We start from the raw sequence: 22,414 nt of genomic DNA, 5'->3' as shown, positions 1-22,414 counted from the left end.
TGACTTCACTCAGCATAATACCCTCCAGTTCCATCCACGTTGAAGCAAATGGTGGGTATTTGTCGTTTCTAATGGCTGAGTAATATTCCATTGTATACATAAACCACATCTTCTTTATCCATTCATCTTTCGATGGACACCGAGGCTCCTTCCACAGTTTGGCTATTGTGGACATTGCTGCTATAAACATTGGGGTGCAGGTGTCTTGGTTTTCCACTACATCTGTATCTTCGGATAAATCCCCAGTAGTGCAATTGCTGGGTCCTAGGGTAGCTCTATTTTTTTTTTTTTTTAAGATTTATTTATTCATGATAGACATAGAGAGAGAGGCAGAGATACAGGCAGAGGGAGAAGCAGGCTCCATGCCGGGAACCCGACGCGGGACTCAATCCCGGGACTGCAGGATTGCACCCTGGGCCAAAGGCAGGCGCCAAACCACTGAGCCACCAGGGATCCCCTCTATTTTTAACTCTTTGAGGAACCTCTACACAGTTTTCCAGAGTGGCTATACCAATTCACATTCCCACCAACAGTGCAAGAGGGTTTCCCTTTACTTTGAACTCTTTATTGCATAGTTTGCTTATCTGTGTTTTCTTAAGTTATTTTTCTGAAGTTTTGTCTTGTTTTTTTTTCCTCCCTTTTTTAATTTTTTTTTCTTTTTTTTTTAATTGTTCTCTTTTGGAACATACTTTTCTCTCTCCTTATTTTGCTTAACTCTCTGTTTGTTTCTATATATTAAGTAGTTCAGTTATGTCTCCTGGTCTTGAAGGAGTGGCTTTATGTAGATGTGCTGAGGGGCACAGAAATACAGTCCCCCATGGCCTCCAGAGCCAGTTGCTCCAGGGTTCTCCCTGGTGTGGGCTGCATGCACCATCCTGTTGTGGCAGGATTGTAGCTGTAGGTGTGCTGGTGGGAAGGGCTGACCTCCTCCTGCTCAGCTGGCTGTTAGGCCTGGCTGCATGTGTTTCAGGCTGCTCTGGTGGGCAGTGTTATCGCCCTATTGGCTGCAAGGCCATGAAGAGGCACAAGGTTGTGTGGGGCTCTCAGCATTGTGCACCCCCTGACATTAGCAGTCTAGAGGACAATCAGTATGGCAGAATGAGATGGCAAAAATGGCTGCCACCAGTGTCTTTGTTCCCAGGCAGAAACCCAGCTGTCCCCTGCCTCTCCAGCAGATGCTCCAGGGTTATAAGGGGTCTCCTTCACCTCTGGTCTCTGCTTTTTGTATGGTATTTTTGTGCTGGTTTCAGGGTTGAGCAAGTCTGCACACGGGCTAACTTTAAGAATCGGTTTTCCCTTCCCTACAGTTCTGTCATTTTTGCGGGTGATTGATTCCCTGTTGGTTTTGAAAGTCATTTGTTTTGGGGGCTGTCTCATCTGTGCAGAATATAAGGCCTGATGTGAGCTTGAATCTCTTACTCCTCTGGGAAAACTTCCATACCTTTGAGCTCTGCCTGGACTGTGGAATCCCATGCCTGGGTGTGAGACTGTATTTCTGCCCCTTCTTTCTCAGTGCTGTGCCTTGTTGTGGACGTTCTGTTCATCCAGTTTCTAGATACCCCTTTCAAAGAAGTTATTTTATATGTAGTTGTAGATTTGCTGTATCCATGGGAGGAGGTGAGCTCTGGATCTTCCTATGCAGCCTTTTTGAACCCTCTTCTCTTCTCATGTATATTTTAAGTCTGGACTGATAGTCCAAAATTATTTAGTGTACAAGTATGCAAGGTAAGAATTGGGGTCAGATCTTTGATTGTCATAGCATCCTGTTATTTGGTAAATATCAGTCAAATAATTTGTAATTTAAATTAAAAACAATTATGATGAAAAATGCATATTAATTTTTCTTTCTCTCTTTTACACAGGGCAAGAGCCTCAGTTTCAATCTGGGAAGTCTTTAAATGAAACTTGCTTAAAATCTTAGATCATACATAGAAGAGAGACCTCAATCAACAATAAGGTGAAAAAGAGTGATGTTGTCCTTAAAAAACCTGCAGAATATCATCTATAACCCGGTAACTGATTTTTATAAAATCACTTTTTATCTGTGGCAGGATTTAGAGCAAATCCAGTTGGATAGTAATTATCCATTGTTGGGGAGGGTTGATGATCAAATTCAGTAAATATATGGAAAGTACGCACTGTGTGATAAGCACTATGGTGGTTGCTGACAGAAAAACAAAGACCTTGGAACTCAGTCTAGTGGAGGACAAGATCATAGTGACAATACAAAGTGGTGAGAATGTGTTCTCAATGGAAAGCATGGGGTATGGTGGAGGGAAGCCAACTTTGGTGGTTCTGAGAAGATAATAAGACATTTTCAAAGGAAAATGGATTCATTGCTATAAAAAATGTTTTATTTTCTTTTTAAATTAGACTCTATTCCTGAGAAGTAAATGTCTCAGCTTTTCCCTCTGCCTTTTGAATACTGCTTCATATTTGAGTGGGGGAAAGATCAAAATCTAGGGGCAGGATGGAGAAAGAGAAGAATTAAGGGTCTTGTGATCCAAGAGCCCCAGTGACTGCAATTCCCAGATCTTTCAGTGTACATCGTGGGAAATAATGAACTTGTTTTAGTTTCACGTGGTGATAAGAATCTTTAGAAATACATGGTTTCCACATATGTGAAACTGAATCCTGAATTTATGTCTAAGAGTTGTTGCTTTTTTTTTTTGTAACCCCCTCAGGAGACTTGTGGGCAGAGAAGGGAGTGTGGGAGTCCTTGAAGCAGGGCCCTAAGCCAGTCTCATTAGTTTTCGTGTGTCCCCTGTTTTTGTTACTTACTTTCTAGTTGTAACTCTTATCTAGGTTTTTATGTCATTGTGCAGTGAGGGACAACCACCGCATGGAGCAAATTCCATTTTAGAAGAAATAGCCTTCAATAGTAGTAGGTTTAAAAAGGAAGACTGAATTTGAAGTCCGTGAGACATTCAAAATGATTTTCTGTATCTTAGAGTTAAAAACATCTCAAGGTTAGGGGCGCCTGGCGGGGCTCAGTGGGTTGAGCATCTGACTCTTGATCTCAGCTCAGGTCTTGATCTCAGGGTCGTGAGTTCAAGCCCCATGTTGGGCTCCACCCTGGGTGTGGAGTCTGCTTACAAATAACAACAACATCTCAAGGTCGTAGATGGACTTTCTGCAAAGATTAAAAAAAAAAAAAAAAAAAAAAATGCTGCCCACAAGGGTGCCTGAAGTCCAGTCCTGGCTCTAGCCAGGGGGCAGAAGGGATGGTCAGCTTACACTCCTCAGTTCTGCCTTTCCTGCACAAAGGTGCCTTGTCTGAATGTGATTTAGAAAGTAATTTTTATAGATTAAGATCCCTGTGCATCCTGATACAAGCATGCTGATGATGCCTATAATTTCTGGGATTAGCACACTCAGCTACAGGGTCAAAACAAGAATATACTGACAGTCACTTCTTGCTGAACGTCCAGGAGACCTAGTGCCACTTCAGGGCAGGAAGCACAGCCAGGGCTCCCACATGGGCTTGCTGCTGTTCTGAGGATCACATATGATGACACATTTTTCCAAAGTAAATATTTTTGGCAAGTAGCCTTTTTGGTTGGTTTGTTTGTGTTTGTTTTTGTTTTTCTGTTTTACTGTCTGTTTTCACAAGCAGGAAAGTGTAGAGGGAGAAAGATTGAACTGAATAGCAAAAATGACATTTTGCTGGGGTGCCTGGGTGGCTCAGTTGGTTAAACATCCTACTTTTGATTTCAGCTCATGTCGTGTTCCCAGGGTCATGGGATCAAGCCCCACACTCAGTAAGAAATCTGCTTTGGATTCCCTCTCTCCCTCCCTCCCTCCCTCCCTCTCTCCCTCTCTCCCCCTTGTGCTCCGCTCCCCCGCCCCCAAAATAACTGACTGTCTCCATCTCTGTCTCTCTCTAAAAGGAATAAATATTTTTTTAAAAATGATATTGTGCTCCATCTTTAAATTTCACTTATTAAATAAGTATTCACAGCAGGGAAGTACCCATCCTGCTAAGCTTTTCTTCAGTTTTTTGAACTGATCACTAACAAAATAACCGTAATGCATGAAAATAGTGCTTTTTAAGTCTAGCTTGTACAATATCCTAATTGACTTAAAAGATCTAAGTTATTTGCAACCTCTTCCTCACCCAGACCATGGTCTTTTGAACACCGGAAGGGCAGCTAGCTGCAAATGGGAGAAAAGCTTAAGTAATGTGGACACTCTTATGTTTATTGACTTTCTATTGCATGATTTATTAAGCATCATGAAGATACAGAACTACCACCTTTTTTTCCCCTTAACATTTCTAAAGTTTTCATCCACAATGGTGACAAATTCTATCCATATGAAGTCTTCTTGGAAAACAAAGTACACTATATAACTGTCCTATGTGCTTTTTCATACCTAATTTATTTCACTGACTGTTGTGGTTTCCAAAGTTCTCAACATGTGACTGAGTTAGCTGGTTAAGAAGTTACTTAGCAGCAAATCACATTGGTTGTTACAAGTGAATAAACCGCTTGTCAACATTCATTCCACTGGTGCCAAAAAGCTCATCCTTCCGGTCTGTGGGAACCTTGCTTCCACATTTATCCTTTGCTCTGTAGTATTCTGAGTACCCTCCTTTCTGCCTTACCACTTAATCTTAAAACGCAAGAGAGTAAAACCTTTTTTAACCTCTGAGGTCCTGTCCAGCCTTGTGACATCATCGTTCCTCCTTGGCTGACCACTGTCCCTGGGGTGCATCTGTTCTGCCATCTTGATTCCCGCACCACAGCTCTGCCCTCTGATTTTTTTTTTTTTTTTTTACTCTTTCTTAATTTCCTTTTTGTCTTTACTAGTTGTGTCTTTGACTTTCTCTTTATTTTGTGTCTTCATTTACTTATCACCGTTAGACCTTTTGAGTATGTACACAATGTGGGAACACTTCTGGCTTTTACCTAAGGCTCTGCTGTCAGTTGCCCTGTCAACCCTTCCAGACTTAGGAGTTCAAAACTAAAGTCACATCTTCCTCCCCAAACCAGCTTCCCTCTAGAAGATTTCCATTTCTGTCTGTGTCTTTCTGCTGTTTATATTTTGCCTCCTTCCATGCTGCCATGCCCTAAATACTTTGGAGATAATCTGTGTTCAATTTCATTTCATTTAGGTTATAGGTTTTCCTTTTTTATTATTATTTTTAAAATCTAAAGATTTTATGTGCAAATCTTTTACAGTGATCAGTGATTACAACTGCTGAAAGCTTAGATGATGGTTTGCATTTTATAGCCATATTTTTAAATTAAGGAACATACTTTTTTATAGCTATAATGCCATTGCACACTTAATAGACTGCAGTATAATGTAAACATAACTTTATTATGTACTGGGAAACCAAAACATTTATCTGAATGGCTTTACTGCAGTCTCCACTTTGTGAAAGTGCCTTGGAAACTGACCCTGCAGTATCTCCAAGGTGTACCTGCATATGCACTGCCCTGTGTGCCACTTTTCCTGTTCACCACATTTTGAAGATACTGGCACACTGGGACTTGCTCACATAGTTTCATGGCTGCATGATGGTCCATTTTGTGGATATACTGTCACTTATTTAGCCAGTTCCCATTAAAGGACTGTTCTCTTTTGTGACCTGATCCAGCGCTGTAGTGTACAGCCAGGTATGTGCATCTTTATGTATGTGTGCCAGTATTTTATAGGGTAAATCTGTAAAAGGGGAATCAGCAGGTCAAATGGCTTGATACTTCATTATCTTTTTAAAAAATCTTCCTTATATTTTCATATTAAGGATTTTGACAGTCTTCCCATATTGAAATTGACCTCGATATGTCCAGCTCTGACCGATCCTTTTCACCTTTCTCTTCCCATCTCCTGCATCGAAGTCCCCAATTACACACCCAGGTGTGATGATTCACCAGCAGAGTCATAGTCATGTCTGCGATTTATTACAGTGAAATGACATAGAGCAATATCAAAGGGAGAGGGGGACCTGGGGTGAAGTCCAGGGGAAATCAGGTGCAAGGTCCCACAGGTGCTCTCCCGGTGGACTCACCCCAGATGAACTGAAATCCCGCAGCAGCAAGCTGTGACAATGCAGGTGAAATGCTGCCTACCAAGTAAGCTCATCAGAGACTCACTGCCCAGGGATTTTTTGGGGACTGGTTATGTAGACCACTTCTGCCTAGCACAAACTGAAATTCCAGACTTCTGTAAGGAAAGCAGGTTTTTAGTATGAACCATATCATTTGCACAAGCAGTTTAGGTATAGGAGACCACCTTCATCCATTTGGGTGGTGGATGGTCCCCCCAAATCCAAGTTCCTGGATCCTGGCCACAAGCCAGCCTTGTACAAGGGAGCCTTTCAGGGCTTGCAGTCAGGTCTGTTTTGTATGTGCGTGTGTGTGTGTGTGTGTGTGTGTGTGTGTGTGTGTGTGTGTTTAAGATTTTATTTATTCATGAGAAACAGAGAGAGGCAGAGACATAGGCAGAGAGAGAAGCAGGCTTCCTGCAGGGAGCCCAATGTGGGACTCGATCCCGGGACCGAGCCAAAGGCAGACGCCCAACCACCGAGCCACCCAGACATCCCATTTCTGCTTTGTTAACTCTCTTCTGCATATTCCCTCGTATTACAAGACATTTTACAAACCTTTGCCCCTGCCTTTCCCTTTCTCTCAGCTTATCAACCTCAATACCTTTAATGATCATCCCTGCTCTGACTCTGAGCATGAGTTCCGGCCATTCACTTAATGTGTGGCTCTGGATCCCCTCTTAGATGTTCTCCTAGCCCATCACTCAAGAAGTGTCCAAAAGTAAACATATCTTCCTTCTGAAATTCTGTTTCCTCCCCAGTTTTACCATTTTAGATGGTGGCCCTATACAGATCGTTTCCTTTGAAATATTTCTTGTGTCTGTCTCTTCCTCCCCCCACTCCTATGTCTCCTGCTATAGCCTGGATTGTAGCCTTATCTCAGGCTCACTGCAAGTAACCACTGTACCCCGAGAATCCCCTGTGCTCCAGTGTATTTTATTCCACTGGACTGTTTCCCTAGATCCCACTTTCATGATCTCATTCTAAAGTCTGACCCTGACTCTGTCTTGAATGCTCCCTTATTGCTTAAGGTTCCAGATATGTTTTTTCTTTTCCCACCTCTGCTTTTGTAAATGGACCTTTCTACCTGAACTGGCTTTCCTCTCTTGATTGCCTGGCTCAAACCACGCCGCCTTAGAAACTTCCTTTGAGCAACCTGGAATTCATTACACATTTTTCTGAAGCACCAATTTGGCGCTTACTGCCCTGCGTTTTAAGAGGCTGAACTAGTAGTCACAGTTGGCAGTTGCAAGCACAGAAGCTAGTCTCTAAGCAGAGAAGGAATTTATTAAATGATACTGAGTAGTCCTCAGAATCTTTAGCAGGACTGAAGAACCACACTTGGCAACTACATAATCACAGACAGCATCCAAAGTCAGGCTGTAAGACTCTTCCCACCAAGAGGGTACTTCTGCCCTGGCAGCACCGTCACTGCCACCTCTGCCTCTGAGCCTGGGTAGGGCCGCTGCTCCCCGGCAGAACGAATACTGGATGATTCTGGCTTCCTTTCCCGGCTCTAACGTCACATCTGAGCTGGGGGTCCCGAGTGACAGAGTTCCGTCATATGTCCTGGCCTTTCCCTGCACTCTAGATGAGGTCGAATGTTTCTGTGGTGGAGAGGAATTGTCCAGGTATGGGAGAGACAGCCCGAGTACCCCATCTCTACTCTGATTATCTTCCCACAGGTATCTGTCTTCTTCCCAGCTGTATTATAAGCTCCTCAGGGACAAGAAGACTCTTACACTTGCTTTTATCTGCGTTCCACCTCAGTGAGACCTTTGTGTGTAGAAGTAATCCTAAACAGGCAAAGCAGTTATGAGCCAGCTAGCATGTTCTGGCAGATAATACTGAACCTAAGTATGGCTTATGCTTACAGTACTGTCTCCAGGGCTGTATTTTAAATTTTTTTTGACATAAGTTATTTGTGAAACATCAAAGCTTGACGTTTCCCTACAAAACAATACTCTTCTCCCTTTTCACAGGAGCAAATAGTCATGAGTTCAGTGAGTGGGCTGCAGGGCAGTTCGTGTTGCTCATGTGATCCAAATCACTTGAGTATGACTAACATCGTGGAGGGTACTTCCCTCATTAGGAAGCATTAATCCAGACAACTGAAACAGCAAATGGTGAAAATGTCGTTTCTCAGATTGGAACAACTTATGAATGATGGTGAAGAACTTACAGTGATGGGGACAGATTATTGGTCTGAGAAAGCTCTCTTCATCCCATCCCTCAAGTTAAATATATACTGAAAACTTGTGGTTATAAAAAGATAAACACAGAGATCTGGAAAACAAAAATCCCATCCCTTGAGAAAACTGTTAATTTTTTTGGCTTATTTCATTACGGCGTTTTCTTTCTTTAATGTTTATCATGAACTTAGTACTTAGTTACAGTCATACTATGTATAGTCCTGTAGGCTGTTTTCTCACTAATATTTATATCCCTAAATAGTTTGAACATATTTGAAGTTACGAAAACTTCAGTTTATTAAGAGATTTCCACTGTGGAGTGTGCTGCCAGCTATTCCTGGAATCAGCTGTGGCCCAAAGATCAGTGTAGAAGTGTAATTCCTCTACATTCTCTACTCACAAAACCCAGCTACTCTGATGTGTGTTGTGGTATTTTCTAGTGTGATGGGCTCTGTTCATCCTACCCACTCAGCTCTCAGCAGGTGTCATGACACCAGGTGACAGCTGGCTTTCATCATTTCCTGCCGTTCTCAGTGATCGCTTGGCTGGCTGGCCCCAGGCAGCTTACAATCTAGGCAGAGTCTAATGTGCTATGCAGCCCTTCAGAGAGGAGTGAGGTCTGCTGGCCCATGGAGTCCAGAAAAGGCTCCATGAAGAAGATGGCGCTTTCACTGAGATTTTTCAGCTTGGTAGCAACTTATCTACAACTACTTTTATACGTGCTCTCTTGTTCTAGGTCTTATTTCTTGAAAATCAGAGCCACCTTGGATAGATTTTAGCATTTATGTCATAACTCGGGTCGGCTCAGCATAAGGCATGATGGCGTATGGCCTGGTTGGTTTGCTTAGACGCTCCCGAGTGGAAGGGGTGGTGGTTGTGATGCAGGAGATGCAACCAGTGGGTGGGGAGGACACTAGAGTCACCTCTGGGAAAGGGGAGTGACAAGATCTGATAGTGTGTCCGGCCCCAAGCAGAAAGGCTGGGTTCCAGATGATGAGGGGGCAGGCTGGGACCTGGATACTATGTTGGAAGCCAAGCCTGAGACTGAACCAGGCGAGGTGGATGCCGTGTCTTGAGAGACCACAAGCACCCGGTGTCATCATCCTTAAGATTACATGGTTCTGATTCTTAGCAGTGCAGTGGGCTGAGGTCTGGAAGCCTGGCAGGGAAGATAGACACTGATCCCAGGTATGGAGGAGGGGCTAAGTTCACAGGGAGTGTCATTGTCTCCATCAGCATGGCCTTGGGGCCTCAAGTGGTCCCGGTCCCATGCTAGGATCATCAGCGGAACCTTAGGGAAAAGGGAGGGGAAGGGGGAACAGGACTCCCAGCAAGTTGTTTTTGTTTTCAGAATTATCCTATTAAGTAGACATCTTATTTCACAAAACCCACGCTAAATAAAAAGTTCTGTGAACTTTCAGCTGTGTCTTTTTTCAAAGAACTCAGGTTTGCAGATACTGTCACAGTAGTGACTTGGAAAATGCTAGATTCTGAGCAGATTCACATGGAGCCTTTCATAATGTAGCCTTTCTGTTTTGTTTGTGTAAACATCCACTTGTTAAACATTTTTTCTTCCTAGGTAATCCCCTATGTTGGGACCATTCCTGGGCAGTTGGAGCCTGGAACCTTGATTGTAATACGTGGGCATGTTCCTTGTGATTCAGACAGGTAAAACCATCCTGTGAAATGGAAAAACCACATGACTGAACGGTCTTTTAGTGGGGAGACTGTTTGGATAATTTGAGGTCTGGTTTTGCTTTCATCAGCAGCCCTGGCCCAGGTGCTGAGAAGATGGGAGTAAATAACCGAAAGTCACCTGGGTGTTTTATTTTACTGTAGTAAGTCTCATTTGAATATAGAGGATTAGCTGTCTAGTTAATGAGGGAAACTGTGGTCAGACCCCAGGGACAAGGTCTAGTTAGAATTTAACGTTCCCACAGCATCACTTAAGATACGCCCTGGGCAGTTTTGTCCAATGCTTGCTTTCTGTACAAACTGTGGGCGAGGCTGTATGGGTTCTACTGGGCCAGCTCTGTGCAGCTGATGCCCAGATAACAGCAGTTTCTATAAAAAGTGAAAGTGAAGTCTGAAGAAGACAGCCCAGATGTTTCCAGGCAACTCCATAGAATCTAGAGAAGCAGGCCTCTCCCAGCTCACAGTTCTGCTGTTCTGAGGGCGAGGTTCTCTTTCATGGCAACCGGAAATCCAGGCCTCACACCGTGTTTTGGGGAGCTGGGCAGGTGCCTGTGATGTTTGCGGGGAGTGGGCTGTGGGTGGACAAAGGCAAATGCTAGCTGACCTTGAGCCATCCCAGGGGTCTTCCCTGAACATCTCCACCTCAGCAGAGTCTCCAACACCTGAGCACACCTGCCTGCCAGGGAAGCAGAAGAGGTGGGCTCTTACTCTGCACACACAGGGCCTTGGCCCCAGTTTAGGATTCTGCCCTGAGGAAGGACATGAAAGTTATGGAAGACAGTATTTAGGCCACGTGGGTGAATGGACAGAGGATCAGTCCCGGGTCCCCAAGGCCAGCTGGCTGTACTTGCCAGACCTTCCCCTGCAGCCTGCCTCCTGCATGCCCCTGCCACCTCTCGTTCCATGCTCTCTCAGGTTCCAGGTGGACCTGCAGTGCGGCAGCAGCGTGAAGCCACGTGCCGACGTGGCCTTCCACTTCAATCCACGCTTCAAGTGGTCTGACTGCATCGTGTGCAATACTCTGAAAAATGAAAAATGGGGATGGGAAGAGATCACCTATGACACACCTTTCAAAAAAGAAAAGTCTTTTGAAATTGTCATTATGGTATTGAAAGACAAATTCCAGGTAGGTTTTGGAGAATGAAGATGAAATCCTCATTAATGACATAAGCGCCCAGGGTGGGTCAGCACATCAGTGAACTCACCCTCCTGTTACTTCAGTCCAGAGAAAAAGAGTGGCTTTATCATTTTGCTCTAAAGTAGGGAGGGGCCAACCGGGTACCTAAATGTGAGATGGGGCACACCTCCATCTGCCCCTGGTGTTTCATCTAGAATATGGATGCACGGCAGAGAAACTTTTTTATTGGATCCCATTTCTGCTAGCTCAGCTCAGCTTAGGTCTGAACTGGCACAGGAATAAATATGGGATAGTAAAAAAAAAAAAAGGGATAGTAAAACTGGTCACCATGACCCAAAGTGTCAGGGCATTTGTACTAGTAGATGGATAGGAAGTCAAAGTTAAATCCTGCCATAAGTTTGTTTGTTTGTTTTTTTTTTTTTTAGATTTTATTTATTTATTCATGAGAGACACACACAGAGAGAGAGAGAGGCGGAGACACAGGCAGAGGGAGAAGCAGGCTCCATGCAGTGGGACTCAATCCCGGGTCTCCAGGATCACGCCCTGGGCTGCAGGCGGCGCTAAACCACTGCGCCACCGGGGCTGCCCCCTGCCACAAGTTCTTTAGGATTTTATTTTTAAAAAAGATTTTATTTATTCATTCATGAGAGACACAGAGAGAGGCAGAGACATAGGCAGAGGGAGAAGCAAGCTTTCTGCAGGGACCCCAATGTAGGACTAGATCTCAGGACCCCAGGATCACTACCTGAGCCAAAGGCAGACATCTGCTCAACTATTGAGCCACCCAGGCACCCTCTTTAGGATTTCAGGTGAGAGATTTAGATGCAGAGGAGTTCTTAGAAGTCCGATGTGTAGTAAACACCAGTGGCTCCAAGCGGTAAATACCTAGCCAGTGTTAAGTGTGAGGTAGAAGGTGGCCTGGAGAGGCTCTGGCCCACAGGCCTTGTAGAACCTTGAGCCTCCCAGACTAGAGTTGCTCCGCTGAGAGTGAGAATTTCCCCTCTTCTTGTGTGGGTCCTTTCTGGCCTTTGGGATATGCTCCCACCAAAACACTTCCCCTGAATCTCCCAAACTCTATTCATCCCTCCCTTCCCTGGCTTACAATAGGAATCTCAGATAAACTGAGTAGCTTGCCCACGTCCGTTCATTGATCAGATTCAACAAATATTTATTGAACGCCTGCCATGTGCAAGGTGGTCTTCCTTAGAATGTGGTCCTCAAGGACAGCAGGTGGGGTGGCAAGCTTGCAGGGCAGATCGCAAACCAGGGTCTTCACAGGCCTCGACCATCCGTGTATACACATGCACATACATTCATGAATGCATCATTTGTCCGGGGGGAGGATCCATGCTAATGAATCAGACCAGGGACTCAGAGGAAGTTAAGAAACACCACTAGAGTTATGGATGCTTTCAGGTCAGACATACAATGTACAGACCTGTGGGAAAAGGTATAAAATTAAGCAAAAGTAAACATTTAAATTTGGATACATTAATACATGTATTAACTGTTTTTTTTTTCCCCTGGGGGTGCTGGGCTGTCTTCTGTGTCCACATAGGTGGCTGTAAATGGGAAACACATACTGCTCTATGCCCACAGGATTACCCCAGGGAAAATAGACACTCTGGGCATTTATGGCAAAGTGAATGTCCACTCAATTGGTTATAGCTTCAGCTCGGTGAGTATCCTTCCATAGCCTGGGGTCTTCTTTGATGATGTCTTCTGATGAAATGGTAGGAAATATCTTTAACATCTTAAGATAAAAATATTGTCAATGTCTCTGTCCTTAGTATATTAGTTTCTTGAAGGTAAATCTTTTAGGCTGGTGGTGTGTTATCTATTGGCTAGGTTTTAATGTCTATAGGATCTCAAATCTAGTATGGTTCTAACAACAATTAAAAAAAACCCTTATAACAGGAGCTAATTCCTTGACATAGGAAGTACAGTGGGGGCTTCTAGAGAGATTCCTGGAAGTAGAAAGTCTGAGTTAAAGGACATTTGCATTTTAAGTTATAAGTGATCCTAGTTGGAGGGCTAGTTGGCTCGTCCTCCAGAAAGATTACCAACAATGTAGTCTCAGCAGTGTGCCGGACTACTCCCACTTTTCTTGATGCTCGTTCTTAGTATTCTTTCTCGCTTGCCAATCTGATGGGGGGTGGGGGGTGGGGAAGGACTCTAATGTTAAGCACATTTCTGGATCATGATCTTCAAGCATATTTTCATGTTTAATACTATTTATAATTCTTTTTTGATATGTCAAGGAGGTTGTATTTAAAGTTCTGATGGCTGTTAAAAATTAATCTTATCTTCAGGATTTCAGAAGTACCCAAGCATCTACTCTGGAACTGACAGAGATAAGTAAAGAAAATGTAAATATTAAAGCTAAGAATGAACTACCAGTTTAAAAATGCTCTCTTAAAAAAAAAAAATAATAATAATAATACTAAAAATAAAAATGCTCTCTTAGTTGTCATGTAAATCAGGTGGCAAGCAGGCTAAAGTTTTTTAAATTATGTTTTGAATGCGAAAGGTTATTTTTAATAATAATATGCTGGAAGTAAGCATTTGAAAAGTAAGGCATATATTTTTGTACCAGGCTCTGTGAGTTTTGCAGACTCTCGAGTTTTGAGTTTTGCAGACCCTTGAGTTTGTAGTGTATCTGCCCCCTCCTGTGATTCTTGTGTAAAAAACCCCTCTCAACTGCTGAAGAGAACTGTCACATGGTACTTATAAATACTGGGCACAGTGCTTTGGCAGATGAACTTCCACACATATCTTCCCCCCTGTAGGAACAAGTATAGTTTAAACACCGAGTCTTTGGTATCAGGGGAGAAAGTGATGTCTTAATGATCTCAGAACATGTGACCTCGTAGATAGAATGTAGTATTTCAGCATTTTGGGAGCACCTTGGAAAGAACAAGTAAAACATGTCTCAAGTTCACATATAGTCCTGTGAATAATTAATTTATGGCGGAGTATACAGGCTTAAGATGACCAGGACCCCAGGACTGTATCCCCAGCCACAGTCAGGAAGTGCAGGCCGTTTGTCTGTCATTCCCAGGGCTGAGCAGGCACTACCATCCTGGCTCTGGCTGTTGTAACCATTAAGATCTGACTGTTCATGTTATAAAATGTAGTTTTTCCCTTTCAAACGTCTTCATCTTGACTTTCTCCTCCAATAGGTACTAAAGCCCGACACACCACATTTTGTAAGTATTTTTGCCTCAGTTATAGCGTGGAATGTTTTATAAAATCACCCAAGACATGAATATTTAAACCTTAGAAGACAGCCTCACTCCTTCCATACCTTACTGCAGAACTCTTTCCCCAACAGCCTAGTAATAGAGGAGACATTTCTAAAATTGTACCCAGAACTGTCTACACCAAGAGCAAAGATTCGACTGCCAATCACACTTTGACTTGCGCCAAAATACTACCTACCAGCTGTTTGTCAAAGGTTTGAAGAGCCAAAAGTTTTCCTAATTCTGTATAACAAATTAAATTTTAATTAGCTGGTAATGTAGAATTCATACCCTCAGTAGAAGCCCAAAGCAGCCAACTCTGCGTTTCTGTGCTGACCCTGGAGAGAAGAGTCAGCTGGGCATTGACTCTCTGGGCCCCCGAGCAAGTATTTCCGTAATGCCTCCCATCTGAGCTTCCTCCCCTCAGGCAGAAGGTGGAGCATGGCATCAGGACCCCATGCATAGCATCTTTCTCAGAGTGGATCTCACTCATACGAGGGATTTCAGGCCCCACCTCACATGTATTCATTTCCTTGTCTGAAATGCTTTCATTGAGTTTCCACTGTGAGCCGGGCAGTGCTGACTGCTGGGGTTTACAGGATTATGACTTTTGACCATTGCCCAGTGTCTTCGGACAGTTTTCCCATGAGGTCACTTTCTGCAGGCTTCCTAGCGCTGACTGTGGTTTCTCTTCAGACTCTGCCATTCACTGCAAGGTTGAACTCCTCAATGGGCCCTGGACGAACTGTTGTCATTAAAGGAGAAGTGAATAAAACTGCCAAAGGGTCAGTACCGCTGTTACCAGGAATAGTGTGACTGCTTTCCATGTGTCTTTTTTTTTTTTTTTAAGATTGTATTTATTCATGAGAGAGAGAGAGAGAGAGGCAGAGACACAGGCAGAGGGAGAAGCAGGCTCCATGCAGGGAGCCTGACGTGGGACTCAATCCCGGGTCTCCAGGATCAGGCCCTGGGCTGAGCGCGGCGCTAAACTGCTGAGCCACCAGGGCTGCCCTCCATGTGTGTCTCTTAATGGCCTCTTATGCTCTACCTGTCTTGTGAGATGGAAGCAGGAGTAGTGTCCTAATCCTCACCTGAAAGAGACTCTCAAAGCAACAGGAAGTCAGGCTGCTAACAAGACTGCTGACAACTAGCTGGTGGCAGAATTAGGAGTAAAGGCCTCTCTTTTGAGCTAGGGTTTTTGTGGCCAGATAAGAGGGTGGTGTTTTTGTCCGGGAAGCTATGCATGCCTTGTAGAAGGTTCAGGTCAGTCTGTGGTCAGGTGACTTTTGTTAGGGCCCCTCACGTCATGCGACTTATACGATTTCTGCCTTAGGAACCTTTTCTAGAGACGTTGAGACTTCTGGAAGCTTGAAATTACCTATTTCCTAGAAAGTAGTACACTTTCAAGAAGAACAGAACACTTGTCAATGTTAAAAGAGAATATGTACTTGAAAGGACCCCATCCTCCTGTAGCCCAAAGCAAGCATTTCGGTTACTTGCTCTAATCCTTCAATTGCTTCCCATCCAGATCTGTAGCTTCAGTGTTGAAGTGTTTAACACTGATGTTAAAATTTTTTATATTTTTATTTTGCAGAGAGCACATTTACATCAGTGGCATGCTAACTCAAAATTAAAATATTTTTTAAAGATTTATTTATTTATTCATGAGAGACAGAGGGAGAGAGGCAGAGACATAGGCAGAGGGAGAGGCAGGTTCCCTGTGGAGAGCCTGATGTGAGACTTGATCCCAGGACCCCAGGATCACAACCTGAGCCGAAGGCAGATGCTCAACTGCTGAGCCACCCAGGTGTCCCTCAAAATTTTAAATTTTACCTTCCCATCTGCATTGGTATGTCTGTGTGCACACATGTGTTTTATGCAATTATGATCAGAGCTCAGTTCTGACTGTTAAAATTGCAGAAACTGTACTTCTCTCTTCTACTTGGTTAATTTTTTTTTAATTCTCTCAAAAGCTTTAATGTTGACCTAGTATCAGGAAAATCAAAGGATATTGCTCTTCACTTGAACCCACGCCTGAATATTAAAGCATTTGTAAGAAACTCTTTTCTTCACGAGTCCTGGGGAGAAGAAGAGAGAAATATTACCTGTTTCCCATTTAGTCCTGGGATGTACTTTGAGGTAAGATGATCTTATCGGACAGAACAAAGAATCCTGGGAGGAAGTATAGGAGAAATAAGTCTTTTAAAATTAAGCCCTAGCTTAATATGTGGAGATTGCATGTGGCTTTTATTTGGGGAGTATCTGCATTATAAAAGGGGCATTCAAAATACAGTTGGTATTTTGATTGGCATAAATGGCATAGCCAGTGGACTATTACATTATTTGCACTGGAATTATTACTGGATGGTCCCATATTAGTTCATAGGAATTTTAACAGGAACCTTGCTTTAGGACGGAGAAACATGATTAGGATAATCCTAAGAGAACATGAGGGCATAGGAACCATAAAATTGCCTGTTCTGTCACCTGCCATCTTGAGTATATATAGCCTCAGGTGGCAGTCCTTTCTTCCAGGTTAGTCCTGCTTGTATATATTTAAGGAAAGAGATTTTAGACCCTTGGAGCTTGGAAGTGCTATGGTCCCAAGTTCCCCAAATGTGTGAATATTATGGTAACACAACCTGTCCTAAAATGTGTTTCTGGATGCTTACAGACAGTAATCTCCTTAATGTGGATGCTGGGTGGTTGGCTAGGTTCACTCACTAGCTTAGGTGAAGCACTGTCTACGTGGTCATTCAGGGTCATTGATTTAGGTCATGCTTCTGTATTTTAAACTGTCACATGCTCTGGACCATTAGGACTCATCAAAACTAGTTGTTAAAGGTAGGAACATCGAGGCTGAATAGAAGATGGTAATCGGACATTCATATGTATTCCTAAACTCCTGGTATGTAGAGTAACAGATGTGACCTAATCCTAGGAGGTTTCCTGGAAGTTGTGGATATTGGTTTGGAATTCAGAAGGATGTAGGAGGGTAAAGTTAAAGGTGGGTTTTCCAGATTGAGGGAATGGTTTGGGCAAGGTGGGGACGTGGGGAGGGCAGCCAGGGGATTGTTGGCTTGGCAGGAGTCCAGGTATAAAAGGTGACTGAGGGCTCATTGTGGGGAAGACAGCAGTGACTGTTTCAGAAGGCCGTGGATCCTTGTGGTTGGTGACAGGAAACCAGTGATAGAAGTTGCTCTTTGATCCGACCCCCAAGTTTAGCTCTATGTTAAAATAGAAAAGGACAAGCATTCTTTTAAATAATCTTTTCCTTTTGTTAGTTTTCTGCCTCAGGAACAGTAATTACTCTCATGTTGGACCATTGTTTTTAGTTTTCTGTAGTGATAGGGAGTTGGAAGCAGAGAAAAAACAATCTTTTTAATATGCTTTCATTTAGATTCTCAGATTATTTCATTATACTGTTACTTTGATATTAACCACTACTTTCTGTTGTTTCAAATTCATTTATTAGTTCCAGCTACTAGAGTCTTTTGAGAAATATCTTTCAGTTTTGTATTTTTTTTTTTATCATCCTATAATGTTATGAGCTATTCTAGAACATCAGATGGTTGTAAAGGATTGTTGTTCCATGTTTTCTTAGAGATTGTGGGTCTGTTTTCTGCAAGTTGTGTACTTGTTTTGCGGCAGTATGTTCCCTGGGCTATAGGCATTTCCTTCCATTTGTGAGGCAGTGGCACCATGCTTGCTCTGGTACAATAAGGGTGACTGATGGACTCTTCCCAGTATACCCCTCTGATGCCAACTTGTTTTCCCTTCTGGGCATTAGGCTGTGCTTTATGTTCTCTTGAGATTTCGTTAAATGTATGTTACTGAGGGTTTCTTCCACCTGGTTAAAACTGGGATTTCCACCACTTTTTGGGATGATAGAATCCCAGGTTATGGATATTTTCCCAATTCTCTGTGTAGCCCCAGTTTCTGTTAGTTAGCTCTTCTATCCATGGAATTTTCCCCAGCAGCCACTTTTACTAGTAGAAGCAAAATAACCTGCACACTGTCTTTACAGATTTAGATTTGCCTCAGTCTAGATCCTGGGGATGGAAACGGAGTTAGCAGCAGGGCTGTGCTGCTCCTTTCTGCTCTTCTGAAGCCCTGACACAGGGAAGAGGCAGAAGGGAGAACATGGTACAGGTTCACCAAACTGGTCTTTTTAGTGTGGGTGGAGAATAAATGGTAGAATTGTGGCCAGACTGGCATCAGGAATGTGTTATCAGAAGTATGAGTGTTAGGTGTGATTTAAAAGGATTGTAGTTTCTTTTGTTTTTCACTATTTTGAGTTTTAGGCAGACAACTCTGTGAAAGGCTGACATGAAAGGCCAACACCAGTCATGAATCTGAGTTAAATCTTTGCCAGAAAGCTAATTCCTCCATGGATTACTGCCCAGAATACTGCTTTTGGGAAATGGATGGGGAGACCAAGATGTGCTGAGCTGGGATGGAAGTCACAGTCCCCACACAGCTGGGCAGTCCTAGAGGGTGCCCTAAACTTCTGAAATTTTTGATGCATGGTTTGTCTAAGACCCTAGAGTTTAAGGCAAAAAAGTCATGGCTCAGGTCCCTTGGTTTCCCACTTATGGAATCTGCTCCCCTGTGTCAATATGGCAGTTTTCCTGTCATTACAGTTCCCAAACATGGGTGGAGGGCAATTTTCCACTTTGCTGGGAGCAAGGGGCAGGAGAGAGGCCTCAGGCCCTGGGGACAGGGTGAGGCTTCAAGCATGCTCAGTGACTTCTCTGAGTGGGACAAAGCAGAAGGTGCTGCTACCAGATAAACTTAAGAGTCTTAGAAGAGAAGTTAGCAGCAGCAGGCTGGGAGAGTGTCTCTGTAGAAAGCAAACCCCGTGGGTTTACTTTTTGATATCCCGGAAGTGTGCAAGAAACAAAGTGTTGAACTGAGGGAGCCACTAATGTTGTCGTACTTTCCTTCCAGATGATCATTTATTGTGATGTTAGAGAATTCAAGGTTGCGGTAAATGGTGTACACAGCCTGGAGTACAAACACAGATTTAAAGAGCTTAGCAATATTGACACGCTGGAAATTGATGGAGATATTCATTTACTGGAAGTAAGGAGCTGGTAGCTGACATGCTTGCTACAAAAACTGAAATACAAAATGTCTTATGTTAACACTGGCTTCGTTAAAATGCATCTATTATATTGTTTATACGTATATTTTGTTAAAATGAGCTTGCATAATATGAAATCCTACTAGGTATTCTCAGTCCTTGCCATGCAGTGTGGCTTTGTCTATCTAGCACAGAGTAAGGAAATCTGAGGCAACAGTAACTTAGTCATTTTTCAGGCATTTCTGTTCTCTCTCCCACCCCAGCCTCTTCTTTTTAAAATCTGCTTCACATTCAACAAGTATCTATTCATATAGAAGCTAACATATATTGAGCACTTATTTTTTTTTGCCAGCAACGTGCTAGAGCTGGGGATAAATGTATACAGTGGAGCACAATACCACTCTGTTCCTGTTCTCTTGAGCTCAGAATCCTCTGTGCTCTGCCATCGTGCCACTGACTTTTCTACGGGTATTAACGCATAAAGGAACCAGAGACAATTACTGAGCTGTGAAGTTACCTCCATACTAATTTACAAGACATTACTTCTCTAGCGATCGCTTTCAAACCCAGAGTTCAGTCATATCCAATAATTAAAGGACTGATGTTGCCTTACATCTGGCAGTTTCCTTCAGCAGGATAAATATCTAGCTCTAACATGAAATCTGAACACAGTACAAAGATTAAGGCAAACAATGCAGCAAAACAAAACCAATGGTATTAAAATTAACTTGAGGTCAGTCTATGCCGCCAGTGTCTGTACCAGAAATGCTTTAGAGTAGCTGAATTCAGGGTGAGTCAAGAGGTTTACATGTACTCCAAATAGAAAGTTTAAGGTAGATGATTTTAATCTGTAAAATGTTTATGGGTAACAAAGCAATGTCAAGATTAGATTTCATGACTGTAAAATAGGCGCTATCATGAGGTAGAGAGAGGCAGTATAAAAATCTCTTGCTTGTCTGCATGCAAATAAACTCCACTTCTCTGTTCTAAAGATTGGTCCCTCATCATTAGCAATGGAGATCAAAACATTATTCAGTGATTAAAATCAAACCTGTATCAGCAAGTTAAATTTTTGCATTTCTGTAATTTTTTCCTATTCTTTGAAGCGAGTTGGCAGTTATTTGTACAATTCTTACAGGTCAGATCTTGTTATAGGAAATTTCAAACGCTTGGGAGTGGGGAGGTAAAAAAGCTAAGTCGGTTTGATCATTTTATCATGTTCAGTTGTTGGGCTGAATATGCTGCCAGTGTTTAGGAATATTTTCCTTAAAGATTTTGGTTAGATATTATTTGTACCCATATACTGAAAAGACAACTAGCAATCTGATTTTTTATAAGTACTCAGTGTAGAAGCTTCTGGCACTTAATTCTTTTCTATTCATGTTAACTTATTATGTTGCGTCTTGCCAAGCTCGTGGGGAGCAGAGTTGGGGTCCTAACTTTCACTGGGAAAACTGAAGAAGGAATCCCCCAGGGGTTTTTCCCTCCATAAAGAACATCAGAGGGCTTGAACGAGATGCAGACTATGGGGCTCTTAAAGGAAAAATAAAAGCCCATATACATCGTTTCCTTTCATTTCTAAACACACTTGATGTTCACTTTTGTGTCATGTGGAGGTATTACTAAAGACATAAAATGGATTCTCTGACGGAAAGAATATAAAATATCAATGTGCTTTGAAAAGAAGCTGTCAGTACTTACTGAGTAATCTTACCAAGACATTTCTTAGATGGGAATGCAGATTCCTAGCAAGCTGTTATCTCTAACGCTGCAGTTTAGTGTTTTGTCACAATTCTGCACTAAATTTCTACATTAAATTAGAACAAAGAATTTCAAACTAAACATTCTATGGGACAGTTCTTAGATGCTTTAAGTTTTTAAAAAAGGTGTAAGTAAATAAAATGCCTCAAATGCAGATTTGAGTCTTTACTTGACATGACATCAGAAATTAGAAAACTTCAAAGCGTTCAAAGCTTTCAAAGAAATCTGAAACCTTCTCATACTAGTAATTCTTCATTACCACCAGTGGAATTCGAACACTTCTAATTCTGGAGGAGTCATGCCACCTTCTGTTTCTGAGCCTTTTCTATTTGTAGGATCTGCCTACACAGCCCACTGCCTCCACACCCTCCAAAGACTGAAGGGTGAAGACAACAATCACAGTCCTAAGTGGGAAATACATTCCAGAACTATTTTCCTCTGTGGTCACACACAAGGCTGAAGTGTCACCTACCCAAAATGAAATGTATGCCAAATAGCTTTATAGTCCAAAGCACTGTTGCTGAGTAACTCAATTTTCTTGAGGAACTACCATGAGTGAAATCTCGGACATGGATACCATGTACCTAAGACATCCGTTTCCAGGAGAGTTAAGGTTTTATAGTCAAAATGAGGTACTTTTACCTTTGAGTGCTCAAATTAAACATATCCATAATACCAGTAACTTCAACCAGAAAAGACTATAACAAATGTTTATTTTTATTTTTAAAAGTTTATTTATTCATTCAGAGAGAGTGAAGAGAGAGGCAGAGACACAGGCAGAAGGAGAAGCAGGCTCCATGCAGGAAGCCCGATGTGGGACTCGATCCTGGGTCTCCAGGATCACACCCCGGGCTGCAGGTGGTGCTAAACTGCTGCGCCACCGGGACTGCCCTATAACAAATGTTTAAACAAACACAGCAGTCTGTATAAAAATAGCAGGTATCATTTATTCTTATTGCAATTCTGTACAAGTGGCAGGGGAGGCTTCTATAGTAGTACAAACCAGGTGGGACTTTCATAAAGGAGTCTAGTAGACAGGTGTCAGGGTACCAAAAGTAATATGGTACCACACCCAAAATAAAAATATGAAAAGTAAATCTGACCTCTGAACAGAGTAAGAAACACCAACACCCCAAAGTTTTAGAAGTAGCTCTGGAGTGGTTCTCCCAGTATAGCTTCCAGTTGCTGAATAGTCTTTTGGCACTGATGTTCTACTTCTTCACATTCATCTGAAAAACAAAAATATAA

The 22,414-nt window shown here is 42.7% G+C and overlaps 2 protein-coding genes across 2 annotated transcripts in view; one reads left to right on the top strand and one right to left on the bottom strand.

Moving 5' to 3' along the window:
• Positions 1-1,964: 1,964 nt before the first annotated feature.
• On the top strand, positions 1,965-19,419 carry LGALS8 (galectin 8). Its single transcript, NM_001284486.1, has 9 exons — positions 1,965-2,012; positions 9,824-9,912; positions 10,855-11,065; positions 12,636-12,755; positions 13,390-13,446; positions 14,260-14,286; positions 15,016-15,104; positions 16,293-16,458; positions 19,270-19,419. The coding sequence occupies exons 1-9, from the start codon at positions 1,971-1,973 to the stop codon at positions 19,417-19,419; spliced, it is 951 nt and encodes a 316-aa protein (NP_001271415.1). The 5' UTR covers positions 1,965-1,970.
• A 2,668-nt stretch (positions 19,420-22,087) lies between these two features.
• HEATR1 (HEAT repeat containing 1) overlaps positions 22,088-22,414 on the bottom strand; it is a 46,025-nt gene continuing 45,698 nt past the window's right edge. The window contains exon 45 of the mRNA XM_038533827.1: positions 22,088-22,395. Coding sequence (XP_038389755.1) covers positions 22,307-22,395 — 89 coding nt within the window. The 3' untranslated portion in view covers positions 22,088-22,306. The remainder of the gene's footprint in view (positions 22,396-22,414) is intronic.

Source organism: Canis lupus, chromosome 4 (genome assembly GCF_011100685.1).
Source record: "Canis lupus familiaris isolate Mischka breed German Shepherd chromosome 4, alternate assembly UU_Cfam_GSD_1.0, whole genome shotgun sequence".
Classification (NCBI taxonomy): domain Eukaryota; kingdom Metazoa; phylum Chordata; class Mammalia; order Carnivora; family Canidae; genus Canis; species Canis lupus.
This window is presented reverse-complemented; position numbering and strand designations above follow the sequence as displayed.